The 15,031-nt window shown below is 42.3% G+C and overlaps 1 protein-coding gene across 3 annotated transcripts in view; it reads right to left on the bottom strand.

The window, feature by feature from the left end:
- LOC117431385 (E3 ubiquitin-protein ligase NEURL1B-like) overlaps window positions 1–15,031 on the bottom strand; it is a 53,704-nt gene that overhangs the window by 11,966 nt on the left and 26,707 nt on the right. The window contains exon 1 of one of the 3 annotated variants that reach the window (XM_034052254.3): window positions 6,501–6,761. The exons of 1 other annotated variant lie outside the window; for it this stretch is intronic. In XM_034052254.3, coding sequence (XP_033908145.1) covers window positions 6,501–6,531 — 31 coding nt within the window. In that variant the 5' untranslated portion in view covers window positions 6,532–6,761. Of the gene's footprint in view, window positions 1–6,500; window positions 6,762–15,031 lie in introns of those variants that run through there. One more of the 3 variants, XM_034052253.3, reaches the window with a different exon arrangement.

Genomic DNA, 15,031 nt, shown 5'->3' with positions numbered 1-15,031 from the left:
AGCATAATGTGCAGCAGGGGTCAGGTAATAAACAAGTCCAATTAAAAACAGCGTTTTTTTGTAATCTCTGATGTACTGTTCATGGTATATTAACACATCAATAGGGAAGCATTTTTGGAGACATGTGTTAAAGGTTAAATGGAATGCAATATCTAAATGTTCTGCCCACTTCATATATCTTGACTCCTGACCAGTAATATCTCCCCACTTCTCCATTACAAAGCCTCTATTAGCGTCCCGAACGGAAAGGAACACATCTGCTGAGGACATGTCCTGTACAGCATTACATCATAACAAGCCAATCAGAGGAGTGGAATATGCTGGGTTACTTCCACAACAGGACCAGCTGAATCAGCCTCCTGTAGCCACAGCAGTCAACCAGTATTAAATAGAATAATACAGTAATCACAAAACACTCTGCTGTTCATCCACCACAGAACTGGGAAAGAGAACAAAGTCAGCCACAGCCCATTCAGTTCTGCTCCTAACTGAACAAGAAAATATTCTGAGCATGCTGGTTATTACAGACACTATTATTATTGATGGCCTCTGGTCCTAATCTCTGTGTTACATTTGAAACAGTGTCCTGGGTTGATTCGGTCCCCTCTTTCACATTTCTTTTCACACAAGACCCTTCAGACCACAGGAGCCAGCCATTCAGAAACATTCTCCCCAACCCCTCTTCTCTCTGAACGCAGTGGACTTTAAAGCACCCTATTTAATTGAAAAATAAATCAACGGGACGCTCAGGTCAGTTAGCTTTGCATTGTACTGCAATACAATCATTTCCAGCCAGCAGCTATATTTCAGCTGCTGGGCTCTGCTGCTGCTGTGGCTGCTGCTGCAGCTGCTCTGAGCTGATGTTATTGCACCTGTGAACCAGGAAAAGGCTTTCCCCTACAGATCGAGGACTGCCTGCCTTCACTCTGAATCACATCAGCGGGAGTGAGGGGGAGGCACCGTGCTGCAGGGTACATTTCCCAAGTGCTGGACCTCAGCCAACGAAAGCTACTTTAGAGTCCAATGTTTCCCCCTGTCTTCATGGAAAAGGGGCTGCTTGTTCAAAACCATTCCGTAACTTGATCACTCACGTGGATACTGAATACGACTTTTAACAAGGCAAGACGAAGTTCCAAGCTGAGATCAGACGAGACCTGGTTGATGCTAACAGCAAGCTGTGTTCCCTTTGGTTATCAGGCGCTTCCCAATGGAAATAACCAAGCTTCGAGCCACGTGACCTTTTCCCTGGGCCAATAAGTGTGCACGTGCATTCAAAGAGCATGTCTAGGTATTTATATATCACAGGTGATGCAATTACATGGTAAAGGGGAAGCCCCTCTGGATTCAAAAGCGTCTCTGTTCCTATAGTTTCCCGGCAGTAACATGAAAGGGGGATCCTTGGAGACTGAAGTCAGGTTTTTCACCTCCTCCCATTTCGCATGGAGCAATGCCAGGCCGTTCCACCCATGGCTTTCTATATCAGGTCCGACAGCGCTAAACTGGAACAACGACCAAACAGAGCTTAAAAAGAGAGCGCTAGAGAACAACACACCGGGTTCATTTGGCCAACAGAAGTGGCTTTGTAATACTGTTTGAGTATTTCACTGTAAAATGCACGGACAGGTACAGCACAACTCTAGTCACTCTGCCAGTATTTGCATTAGTTTTGCTGCAGGTATAAAATATCAATTTTAACATCTAAAAATCTTTCATTAACAGACAGATTAAACTGACTGGCATCAAGGCAGACAAAATACATCTTACTTTTAAATAGCTGAGAACTATGACACCCACGAAGACAATTTGTAAGTGCAGGCGCGGAGGGTGAAAAACTGTTCAATCACACACAAGGGAATAGTCAGGAGACAAGAATCTGCTCATCTCTTGACACAGCCATGGAACCACCATATACAGTGTTGCGCGTAGTCTTTTTACACAATAAATCACAGACAGCTTACTTTGCTGCAAATATAGAAATGCTTTTTTATGTTTACATGTCAGAGTGTGTTAAAAATTTTTCATCGTGTTTATGTGATAAAAGTACACTTTGTGAAATATCTAAAAAAAAAATCTCTCCAGCAGTAAAGTGGTAAATGATACAAGCTTTTCCCAGGGTATGTTGTTGACATTCCACAGAGCTGCGGCACCAGACTAATCCATGCAGCCTGTAAACATCTAACAGAATGAAATATACGTTTACAGTATAGAAGGTCGTCACTCATTCATGCTGCTGTCTAAGCTCCTTATATCACATACAGCATTGCACTGAAGATGTGGATGCAGTAAAGAGCTCTGGGTGGGTGGAGCAGTAAAACTAAACAGGCCAATTCACGAAGCATGCACAGGAACCTGATCTAATACACAGACAGATGAGCCGATGCAATGCTGTGATGAACCAATCAGCCGGCGCAGACGGCCCCTGATACAACAGCATGAGTGCCAGGCTGTAAACCCAATGAAACCCAATGGTATACAAACACCAGTCCAGGTTAACAGAAGCATGACTTTGTATTACTTCTCTGTAACAGTTGCTATAGGGTTCATATTCTTCACAAAGGACAGTGAGGATGAGGAAGTGTAAATACTAGTTTTTGAGTTTTAGCGTGAGCTGTGTGGCGTGTGCTTCTTCTGGAACACTAAGAGGAACTCTCAGCCATCTCTCCCGGATTCAGAACGCACCGGGGTCCTGACAGTACTCAAGCACAATCACAGGAGCACCCACCTCCCCGAACCCCAATCTGAGAGCGTGCTTCAGCAGAGGCAAAAAACGGTCATGCTGCTCCGTTTCAGCCTGCGGGATCTCATGAGTACAGCAGGACAGAGTGGCTCTACAACCAGGTGCAGTCCTACAGTCTGACCGATACATGGCAGTGCTTAGCCTGCAGAGTGAGGGCTGGATTTACTAATCATCCATCAAGTCTGGACCATTTTTTTCAGAACTATCTAGAAACATACAGAAAGTTTCAGAACTATCTAGAAACATACAGAAAGTTCCTGTGGGAACTTCCAGGGATATTTATCGGTCTTTCTTAAACGTTTTGTTTTGTTTTTAGAAGGAAATAACAGCTGTGGACTGTGCATGGTGGTAAAGGTTCTGTGAACATAACCCTGAGCATCTGTTTCCACAGCAGCTGCTTTGAGTGGCCAAGTTACAATCACACGTTAGTATGAGGACTTTAGTATGATGAGTATTAACAAGGAGCAACAGTTTATTACATGTAACATTTATAAAGCTTCAAGTCCTGTGAGCTTTACAGCCCCGGGACGGAAATAAGCAGTCTGATCCCTTCCTGCTTTTACTATGAGTTTAATAAGGCACACCTCAGCTTGTTACCTGTACACATTGTGGCTAGTCAAGCTTGTTATAAAACCTGGAATGGTTGAAACTGCTATTCAATAGGACTCTTATTTCCATCCATAGAGTTGAACATGCTTATAAAAAATATATTGCTATAACCAGTTATTATGAAAAGCTGTCTAATGTTGTTCATAACGTCCTTTATAACATGTCTACAGATTCATAACTGATTTCTTTGTACTTTTCTTACGGCAGTAGCCTTTATTTTGTACACACACACACAGAGACACCTTTAGAATTGATTTCTCTGAGCATGATTGAATACAAGTGGGTGTCCTTCTATTCTGGAAAATCCACACAATAAAAGATTCATAGAATACAGCTGTACAGCTCCATTCTTCTGAATATATAATACACAGCATTGGAGAACACTTACAATAGCTTTCAAAACATGCACATTCTTTGTGCATGCCTCCTATTTTTAGACACACTGATGTATAATTACTTGTTCCCTGAAAGAAAACTAAATACAAACAAGAAAGGGAAGCTTGTCATGAAAATGGTCTAATGGTTGATGAGGCCAGTCAGGTATTATTTAGGATGTAGGTCTGGTACAAAAAGCTACTTTCCCGTCAGTTCCAATACAGTCTGGCAACACAGCCCCAGCCCCAGCTAAATTCCTGTAGTAAACAACATTGTGTGATTGCAGAACGAGGGTGCGCGTCCTGGGTTCATTTAGAGCGTTGTGGAATGCTCATATTTTCACAAGTTCGTTTTAAAACAGAATCTTAAAGATAAAACGTGTTTTACATTCGTCCATGCAGCCACCCCGGTTCACTGACAGCGCCTCTGCATGCACGCCACACTGAGTGACGTACCTGCACAGTACAGTAGAGTAATTCACGTTGTGGGACACAGCGGGGCTGGATGCAGTCGGCCAGCAGCTGAAACAGTGGCGACGGGCTAGCAGTTAGGGAAGGGCAGTTGTTAAGCCGAAGGTCCAGTTCTTTGAAACAGGTCACGGCGATGAGCGAGTGTTTCAAGCTTGCAGTGCGTGATTCAGTCTAAGTTTAGCAGAGCTTTCACTAGAAACCAGAGAAACTAAAGAATAAAAAAAAACACGTTTAAAGTGCAAAAGCTCTCAGCAACACGTGTGCTGCTGCGATTCACTGCTGTGTCAGTGGAAATGCGACGTTCTGAAATTCGACTGGACTTCTTTTAGGTTCTTAATTTATCTAATCTCAGACACTAACGTTTACGGGGGAAAACGCGCATATTTATAATGTTTAACAGCACACATCCGGTCTGTTTTTAATATCCATCTTTTGTTTTCATAATAATAATAATAATAATAATAATAATAATAATAATAATAATAATAATAATCCATCCTTCCATTATCTGTAACAGCTTAATCCTATAGAGGGTCGCGGTAATAATAATAATAATAATAATAATAATAATAATAATAATAATAATAATAATAATAATAATAAATGTGTAGGCCTATTACTTTTGTAATAGTATTACTCATGTTGTAATTGCAAGCCATGGAGTGACAATCTAGTCATATTCTGTGTAGATAAATGATACCTATTGTTTACCTATAAGCACACTATTTCGCATCTTTAGTGTCGATTTATTGAATGGAATGTAAAGCCGCAGAAAGATCCACGCCGCTCAAGCCCACACGCTGTCTTTCACAAGAGATCGACTACGTGCACAGCCCCTGCTATTTCCAACAAATGTCAAAGTGACAACAGGCAGGCAGCCGGGAGTCCGAACCAGCAAAGGGGTCACACACATGATCGCACCGGCCAGCTGAGCCTAGTCCTGCTAGATACTAATCCTGTGAGGGACGGGGCCCTACTTTCAATTCTACACGAAACTGCAGTATCTTTTGTGAAGGTGGCATAAATACTACAATAATAATAATAATAATAATAATAATAATAATAATAATAATAATAATAATAATAATGTATTCTATGAATAATAATAATTTATTATTATTATTATTATTATTATTATTATTATTATTATTATTATTACTATTACAAATGTGATACTTAGAAAAATAAATAATTGTGCAAGTATTTATCTTTTACATAAGGGTAACCCTAATGGTGTGCCACACGAGACCTGTTTCCCATAACTGATCCATTATGTCTTCGCTCGCATATTCTTCTGAAAGCACCAAAAAATATGTGGATCAATAACCGGATCAAAATGAGAACAATGAACACAAATACATGGATTTCATGAAAAAAAAAAATAAAAAAAAAATTAAAGCAGCTATCTGGACACCTAGCCTACACATCATTATACTGGTTATCTCGGCGACGCCAGTAATAACTGCTACTCATTATTACTTTAAGATTGGGGTTAGGGTTTCTTGGTTTCACGGTAATAACGTAATAATTATAGGTTTAGGTTTAGCGCGGGTTACTACAATGAAATAATATGGTTAACACGGGCTGTAGAAACAGTAATGAATCACACACAATGTACTGCTGTGTATATAGGGACCATGTTCTTTTTACATGTATTTGCACAGCATAGTGTAAATAACGCATACACCCTCGCTATTTACACGCAGTCGTGGTGTAAATAGGCACAACCAACTTTACATGTAATGAGATAAAAGAAAAAGAGGCGGCATAGCCAATACAAAGATTGTGATATTACATGAACACTTATTACATAAATAAACACGTGAACTAGCGGGACCGAACGCACAATAAACCAGTTTACAGATAGATCACCTACAAGCGCAAGCCTATCCCTGGTTATTATGAACGACTAAAGATGACTTTCTATCTCCGTTAAGAACCGTCTCCTCAGCACAGTCCCGTATTGAACCGTCATTTATACTGTGCGAATGCACTTAATCTGCTAGTTACCCCTGCCTATACCCGCTCGGTAGCCGTTATACTCCCCACACGGGACTGTGTTAGGGCTACCAGAAACACAGAGACCGTTTAGAGAAAGCATGCAAAGGTTAGGCATAGTGGCATGTGCCATTTCAACTGAACGCATGTTAATATTGCAACCCCGTCTTAAATACACACAGCAAAAATAAACACACACATATATATATATATATATATATATATATAAAATCATTATTAATTTCATATATATATATATAAAATCCGAAACGACAGCTACATAACATGAAGCATGAATAAAATGCCCATACCTGACACCGGTTTGTGTGCTGTATTCCCCATTATTTTCTTTGCTCAAATGAGAACAAGTGAATTCCAATTAGAAAGCCCTGTCTTGCTTCCATTTATTTATTCGCTCTAGTTTTCTGAGGAGGATAAAATGCTGTAGCCTATACAAAATGATTTGTATATTGGTTTCCAATGCTTCCAAGGCGACCTGGTTTAGCAGCGCGCAGGTCCGAATCTCCACACTCGCTTACTGCTCATCTCGTCTACTGTAGCGCTCGCTGTCAGTGAGCTCCCCTTATTGCCCCCCCCCCCCCCTCCTCCTATCTCTCTCTCTCTCTCTCTCTCGCTCTCTCTCTCTCTCTCTCTCTCTCTCTCTCTCTCTCTCTCTCTCTCTCTCTCTCTCTCTCGCCGCCGCCGCTGTTTAAAGCTACAGCGCCAATTGCAAACTGGGCAGCAGTGATTGCAACTGATTGTTAACTTACAGTAGTGAGTTGAGATGGATTTCTCGAGCTCCATATACAGTATAAGACCCTACCTCGAGACCACGTCTATAGTTGTTCACAGTATGGTATATTTTTTCTTTTTCTGTTTTTGTTCCTAACACAACTGGAGCGACATGCAGTAGTGAGTATTGTGCATTTATCTGTGGTCATTAATTCCTCAGCCACGTCAAACTGAAACCGGCCATTGACAGCCACTGATGACCTGACTCGCTGACAACGCAGGGTGCCAATGACCTCAACAATAATAATAGAACCCTTTTTCCCCAATCACAAGCAACTCCTTCCTCAGCATACTATATATTTCATAAGCCTGACCAGATAACATCTTCAGTAAAGGAGGGATATTTTGCTTTCAGATACTTCTGCATTAATGTGATGACTCATACTCCCCAGACACTGTCACATCCTTTAAGAAGAGCAACCACAGTTATCCCAGGTTTAAAAGGCATGGCATATGCAGACAGGCTAAAAGAATTGAATCTATTCAGTCTTGAGCAAAGAAGACTATGTGGCGATCTGATTCAATAACTCAGAATTCTAAAAGGTATTGACAATGTCGACCCAAGGGACTTTTTCGACCTGAAAAAAGAAACAAGGACCAGGGGTCACACATGGAGATTAGATAAAGGCGCATTCAGAACAGAAAATAGGAGGCACTTTTTTTACACAGAGAAGTGTGGGAGTCTGGAACCAACTCCCCAGTAATGTTGTTGAAGCTGACACCATGGTATCCTTCAAGAAGCTGCTTGATGAGATTCTGGGATCAATAAGCTACTAACAACCAAACGAGCAAGATGGGCCGAATGTCCTCCTCTCGTTTGTAAACTTTCTTATGTTCTTAAATGTCAGAGAAATGATTCTACATGTTGTGAACCCCCTTCCTCCCCCACACACTTCAGACCTTCCTTGCTGTATTGTGAAGTTGCTCCAATAGGGGTGTACAAAATCCCCTCCCCCCCTCCTCATCACATGGCACTGAAAGGGTTAGTATGAATGCAAGTGTTTGGCGACCCCTGGTGGACACCAACAGCAACAGCGCTTTCAAATTAGGGTATTGTGGGTTGACTAGCTCAAGAAGTCCTTTAGGGTCAAATTAGCTACCTGTCTGAACAGAGAGGTGGTGAATCTTCTGCATTCAACATGAGAGAATAACCCTCAATGGGGATCTATTAGCCACACAGATGTTCGGTCAGTTGTACATGACAGAGCTTTCCAGTCCAGGCTAACAGTCTGGTGTATAGCTCATACTGCATGAAAATCAAGTGATGTGAAAGTGTACTGAAGTGGCACTGTAATAATGAGCGTGGTGTTCTTTCGTTTTAACCCCCAGTATCTCCTTGTTGATGTGCAAAGACACTCAGTCAGACGGATCAGTCACTAGACAGATCGATCACTTCTAAATTCTGGTTTGATTTTGTCAGCGTCCCATGTATCTGAACTTTACTAGCTTGCATGGGAATGTGTATTTACTAGACAGATACCGTTTTCAGTGTTTTCTCCCCACGTGAAGGCGTGCAGTAAAACTGAATTTGGGGCTCTTCTGTTTCAAAGCAGTCTGAAGGTCGATTGTTTTAATGAATTTTATATTTCATATGTTGTTATCAAAAGCTGGAAGAAGAAATTAATTCCCCTGTCAAGCAAAAGAAATGAAGTCTGAGTCTTACGCCAAATGCAATTTGCACCAATTACATTATATATATATATATATATATATATATATATATATATATATATATATATATATATATATATTTATATATTTATTTGAATCTATGACCCGTATGAAGTGTTTTGCAACATCGACAGTTTGATTTTCACATTGCATTTTGGTGTAAAGAGCTTGGTGAATCAGGCTTAGCTTGAGACCTCTATGAAAGGTTTCCACTGTATTTTATCATGGTATGTTTTAGCATTGCTTTTCCCATTGTTATACTTGGCATGTACCCCAGTTTAACATGGTTTGCCAAGTTTATTAATATGCTTTACCATACCTTGCTATTATTTACCATGCTTACCTATGCTTTACCATGCTCACCTGTGCTTTTACCATGTTTTATTACACTTTGCTATGCTTTAACTATGGGACAGTTTTATAAGGGCTATAACAAAAAGCCTTCATCTGAAGCAAGTATTAACTGGAGCAGAACCTTTTGGAACACAGAGTAACCAATGGCAAGCTGGCACAAAAGACTGAACTATTAAACTGAGTGTAATTTTAATGCATATTAGTGTTAATCTGAACATAACTGATCAGCGTTTTGGGAAGACTTGTGCTGAAAGGTGCTATTTATGTGCAATGCTGCTGCTGTTTGTAGGACCCTGCAGCTTTAAATTCAGACAGATGACTGCGGAGCAGCGTCTACAGCTTTGCAACTGTATGGCATGGTGTGGAGTGGATTACAAAACTGCGGTAATCATCTAAAGTTTGTCTTGGCCACTACGTGCACGAGTGGCGAGGCCGCTGGTGTACAACCCAAAACCAGCAAGGGAGGGACGAATGGCAGCAATCAGCTCCCGACCGCAGCAGATGTTACTTGTTCACAATACAGTGTCTGTTCCTCGTATAGGAATCTGATTCCTAAGATGGTAGTTGTTATGAGAATGGAAAAGAGACCAGATTGATCTTTGGGGACACATTTCAGCAGGGCACATCTCTGACATATGGTAGACAGACTTGTTTTTTTGTCCCATAAATGCTGCACACGAGATACTTCAGGCACCCATTCTTCTCTTGCATATTGCAGACTTCAAAACGTTCTTCCCCCGTTAACATTTTTGCATGCTGCACTTCTGCAATTAACCACGTTTTTACAATGCTTTACCATCATCACTGATTTACTGTTCTTGCCTGTGCACTGCCATGCTTTCACTATGATTTTACAAATAAGGGGATAAAAAAAAACAAGAAAACGTATCTGTATGTACATTGCAATACCCAGCACAATACAACTCAGAAAATACAGACCTCCAAGTTCCTCAGCTTTAACCACTATTCCACATTGTCTCCCAGTCCCTCAGCTCTAACCACTATTCCACACTGCCTCCCAGTCCCTCAGCTCTAACCACTATTCCACACTGCCTCCCAGTCCCTCAGCTCTAACCACTATTCCACACTGCCTCCCAGTCCCTCAGCTCTAACCACTATTCCACGCTGCCTCCCAGTCCCTCAGCTCTAACCACTATTCCACACTGCCTCCCAGTCCCTCAGCTCTAACCACTATTCCACACTGCCTCCCAGTCCCTCAGCTCTTACCACTATTCCACACTGCCTCCCAGTCCCTCAGCTCTTACCGTTAGACCCCACTGCTCCTCAGTGTCCCAAGAAGCTGTTTAATTGCAGTCCCTGATGGACAGGAAACCGAAGTGTCTATCTTTAATGCATTCTCCAGTGCCTTGAACCCTCTCCCTCTGACTGTCCATCGAGCAAAGAAGGCTAGCAGATCTAGTATACTGTGCATACATGCCTGGGTCAGTCTGGCGTAACGCAAATGCTGCTCCACCACTCAGTCCCAATGGAAACAACAGCGAAATGCTCGGGTTGGTTCATCAAGCAATACGAATCCATTGGCTGGGGTAGAGGGTATTGCAATGCATGTGGTTTACAAGAAAAATAAGCAATTCGAACAACCACTGAGGCTGCAGTTCTTCCATCAGTGAGGTGCTGGGGCCGAAGCACACTGAGTGGGTGAGTGAGAGCTTGGGGGCATGAGGACAACAATACCAGAACATAATCAGGCTGTATCGTGTTTCACTGTACAGATTCATTAATCAGGGAGATGTCATTTCTCTCATAGATAAATATAGTCACACAGACTTCATTTACAGTTATTGTAAAACTCCAGGAAGCAAAAAAAAAAAAAAAAGTCCAGTCTGTGTAATGTAGGGTTTACAAAAAGTTTGCAGTAAAATGGTACTCATGACAGCCGAGTGAAGTTAGACTGCAGATCAATGGTCATGTGACTGCAGTGCCGCTGCTCTCTAACTACAGTGCCCGAGCTACACTGGAGAGCACTGCTCACAAGCTCCAGCACAAGATGTCATTACAATGCAATTCCAGGGTCAGTCTAACTGCTTTCCTCGGGGTTTCAGCGGGTGCTGGTGTGTGTTGTGAGCCTGTTTAATACAGAGCCCACCTAACGCAATCAAGGCCTTGATGTGTGCAGAGCACCGGGCGTACTGGGACTCAGACTCGGCTCGGAAATCCTCCCCTCCCCACAGCCTTGACCACAGGGATCCTCTCAATCTGTTTCCTGCCCGTCCGACTTGGCAACGGACATCAGTCTCATCATCCGGGAGCACATTTAAACAGCTCCTTGAGACATGGAGGAGCTGTCACCTAGTGGTGAGCAATAGTGGTTAGAGCTGAGGGACTGGGAGGTGGTGATGAATAGTGGTTAGAGCTGAGGGACTGGGAGGCAGTGTGGAATAGTGGTTAGAGTTGAGGGACCGGTTTAGTGGTTAGAGCTGAGGGACTGGGAGGCAGTGTGGTTTAGTGGTTAGAGCTGAGGGACTGGGAGGTGGTGAGGAATCATGGTTAGAGCTGAGGGGCTGGCAGGCAGTGTGGTTTAGTGGTTAGAGTTGAAGGACTGGTTTAGTGGTTAGAGCTGAGGGACTGGGAGGCAGTGTGGTTTATTGGTTAGAGCTGAGGGACTGGGAGGTGGTGAGGAATAGTGGATGGAGTTGAGGCACTGGGAGGCAGTGTGGTCTAGTGGTTAGTGCTGAAGGACTGGGAGGCAGTGTGGTCTACTATTTCTATATGTACTGTAACCAAAGGACTGGGAGGCAGTGCGGTTTGAGCCAAGCAAAACTCTGCAGTAGCACTTTTGGTTACCACTTTACATAAAACCACTGTCGATATTTAGAAAAGAAAATAACATTAAACAAAATTAATAATAAAACTCACAGCTCAGAAAAAAATCTATTTTTGCATGTCTTATCATGCCATAACCTTTTAAATAGATGTACACACAGTACTTCACCACATGTTATAAACTCACTACAGCACAAGCTGAATAACAACAAGGAAAGGCGGCTGCATAAGTCTTTGACATGATATATGGTACTACGAAGATGTGAATTCAGGAAGTTCTAGCATATCCTGAACATGAGTCATAGCCACAGCTGCCACATTGAAAGATCTAGACTTTTCTTTATTTTTGCAAACCACAATTTCATTTCTCTGTTAAAGGATATCTTGATTAGAGGTGCACAATGTTTTCAGATTCACTAAGAAATGTCAAAGAGCCTCTTAACATTTTAGGCAGATGATGTCTCTTGAACAAATGAGAAAGTATGTATTTTTTAAATGAAATCGGCTATAGTGTTTCAGTGCAAATCTAGAAACCACTTAGCACTAACCTAACTGTTTTATGCGTAGAGTCAAACTGTTTAGTAACACAGTTTTATTTTCCTTTTTGTAAACAGCTCCCTTCACTGAGCCACAGCTGTTTGTGAGGGGACAGCCTTGTGCACATGCCGGCCCCAAGCTCCATGTTAGAGGAGAGTGGAGTGGATTGAGCTTGCATCCCTGGCTCCCCTCGCCTGGGGGGGAGGCTGCTTTGTGGAGAGTGGCATGCTGACTTGGAGGGGCTACCCTGTGTCAATATCTTCAAAAAAATCATTTTTAAAAAGCCCTGAAGACCTCAGGGAGAAGGAATGCGGGGAGGGAGCGAGGGTGTCTGTGATAGCCTGCCCTGCGCAGCTCCCCTTCTTGTGATAATGGAATCTCTGTTCGGTGTGTCAGTGGCTGAGAAACAGGAAGAGAGCAGGCATCATTCCAGGAACTGAAGCTAAGTGGCACACTGCAGAGTCGCTGTCACCTTCCGGCTGCTGATACGGGCCGCTCTTCAGGAACATGCTGCCCTCACGATGGGGCACCTCCAGCTTCTTAACGGGACGCACAGCTGGACACTGCACATCGTTCAGCTCTACCGCCGCCCTGCTGGTGCTACTGAGGAGTTTTTTTATTTTACTTTATTTAACACCTTCAGATTTGGCACCCAACTCAGATCGTCCCAAAAATGTGATTTTTGCATGGGTTTATCCTAAAACCAGCGTGTTGAAAATGGACTAATGCAGTTAGTGCTATATAATCCCATTACAGGGTTAAAGACACTGAGGTCGTTCACATGACATCTAATGCCGGCTCTCTGAGAGTATCTAAATACTCTATTATATAAAGTTGGCTCCCTGAGACATCTACGGCCAGCAGGGAAAAAAAAACAAAACAACTTTGAAATGAAAACAGTGATTATTAGTCAGCTACGAATCTCTGAAGAACTTCATTCAGTAAGCGAGTAGCCTGCAGCCTTGCCTCTGAGTAAGCCCTTCTATACAGAAGTAGAAGTAACTTGTTTGTGATAGTGTGTTTGAAAACGATCCCAAAATGCTCTGATAATGAAATGCATGTTAAATGTGACCCCCGACCCCCTTGATAAACACCGTTCTCAACAGCATAAAGAATGGACCTATTATTTACTGTTTCAGGCTGCCTCATTGTTATCATATTAGTACACTGGCTGGGAAATCTAGGAGGCCTGAGATAAACAACTGCATACTAATTCATAATACTTTTTTTTATTTTTTACTTGAAATACTTTGTTGTTTGGGATCTGCATTGGTTTCTGTGGTGCAATCAGTGCAGTTCTTAATACCACAGCTTCTCTTTATCTGCAAAAGCACAGAACAGAATAATATGATCCTCTGTTTAATCCAAATGTGGAGAGAATGAGAGAACTGTGGATTGCAATATGTACGATTGGTCCTCTGCAGGTGCCTTTGTGGCAAGACGGAAATATAAAAAATGCAAAAACCAAAGAAAGAAAGAAAGAAAGAAAGAAAGAAAGAACATGCACACAGCACACAGATGCATTACAATCCCCACATCAAAGACATCAACATGGACAAAACAATGTGATGTGATTCTTGGTTGCTGACGCAATGAAGCTCATTTGTAATTGTAAGAGAAGCGCTCTGTGGAAGTGTTAGCAGTGGATATAAAGCAGCAGTCTGTATGCTGATGAACATGCGGAAAGCCTTGTGATTCGTTGCGTTTGTCTGGCCTCTGATCCAGACAGGGAATGTTTGAACTCTGGGCTGCGGTTTGAGATTAGGCCTTACACTGCACTATGCCAACAATTAAGTGGTCACTCAGGGTACAGATATTTCTTTCTGAAGCTGACAGAACGTCCTGGAGGACACAGCACCTCTTTAACATGCAATCCACAAACCTTCTTCAAGCTAGGCAGACTTCAACACCCCCAATCAGAATTGTAAGGGAAAACTGTAAGAAGCTATGTCAAGCACACAAATGTTTTGGCTAGAAGGCATTGGTTGAAACTTTCGTCTTCCTGACTTCATTTCGTACAGTCTTACGTCTGAATCTTTTTTCAACTTTTGCCGCAGTATTTATAGAAGAGCTGAAGGCTTACGGTCCTCTGAAGACACCAAGAGGTCTATGATATGTGTTTGATCGTGGTCCCTCAAGTGAAGGGGTTAACACGCTTGGATAGGGTATGATCGTGTTCAAGGCTGACAGAACACAATCAGGGCATCCCCTAGGCCAGAAGATAAAAACAGCCCATGCTGTTAGTCTCGGAATTCTCTCTTTGTTTGCAGATTTGGAGAAGTCCAGACAGACGCAACAACAAGAACACAAGGAATCACATGATTCTTGTTTCTTTTTTTCTTTTGCAAGAAGGTACTGTACTGTGTTCTGTGGTTCTGTGTTCTGTGTACTGTGTACTGTGTTCTATGTTCTTTGTACTGTGTTTTGTAGTTCTGTGTACTGTGGTTCTGTGTTCTGTGTTGGGTGTTCTATGTTCTTTGTACTGTGTTCTGAGTACTGTGTTCTGTAGTTCTGTGTACTGTGGTTCTGTGTTCTATGTTCTTTGTACGGTGTTCTGAGTACTGTGTTCTGTAGTTCTGTGTACTGTGGTTTTGTTTTCTGTGGTTCTGTGGTTCTGTGTTCTGTGGTTCTGTGTACTGTGGTTCTGTGGTTCTGTGTTCTGTGTATTGTGGTTCTGTGTTCTGTGGTTCTGTGTGCTGTGGTT

This window comes from Acipenser ruthenus, chromosome 22 (genome assembly GCF_902713425.1).
Source record: "Acipenser ruthenus chromosome 22, fAciRut3.2 maternal haplotype, whole genome shotgun sequence".
Classification (NCBI taxonomy): domain Eukaryota; kingdom Metazoa; phylum Chordata; class Actinopteri; order Acipenseriformes; family Acipenseridae; genus Acipenser; species Acipenser ruthenus.
Note: the sequence above shows the minus strand (reverse complement) of the source record. Positions and strands in the feature narration are given on the sequence as shown.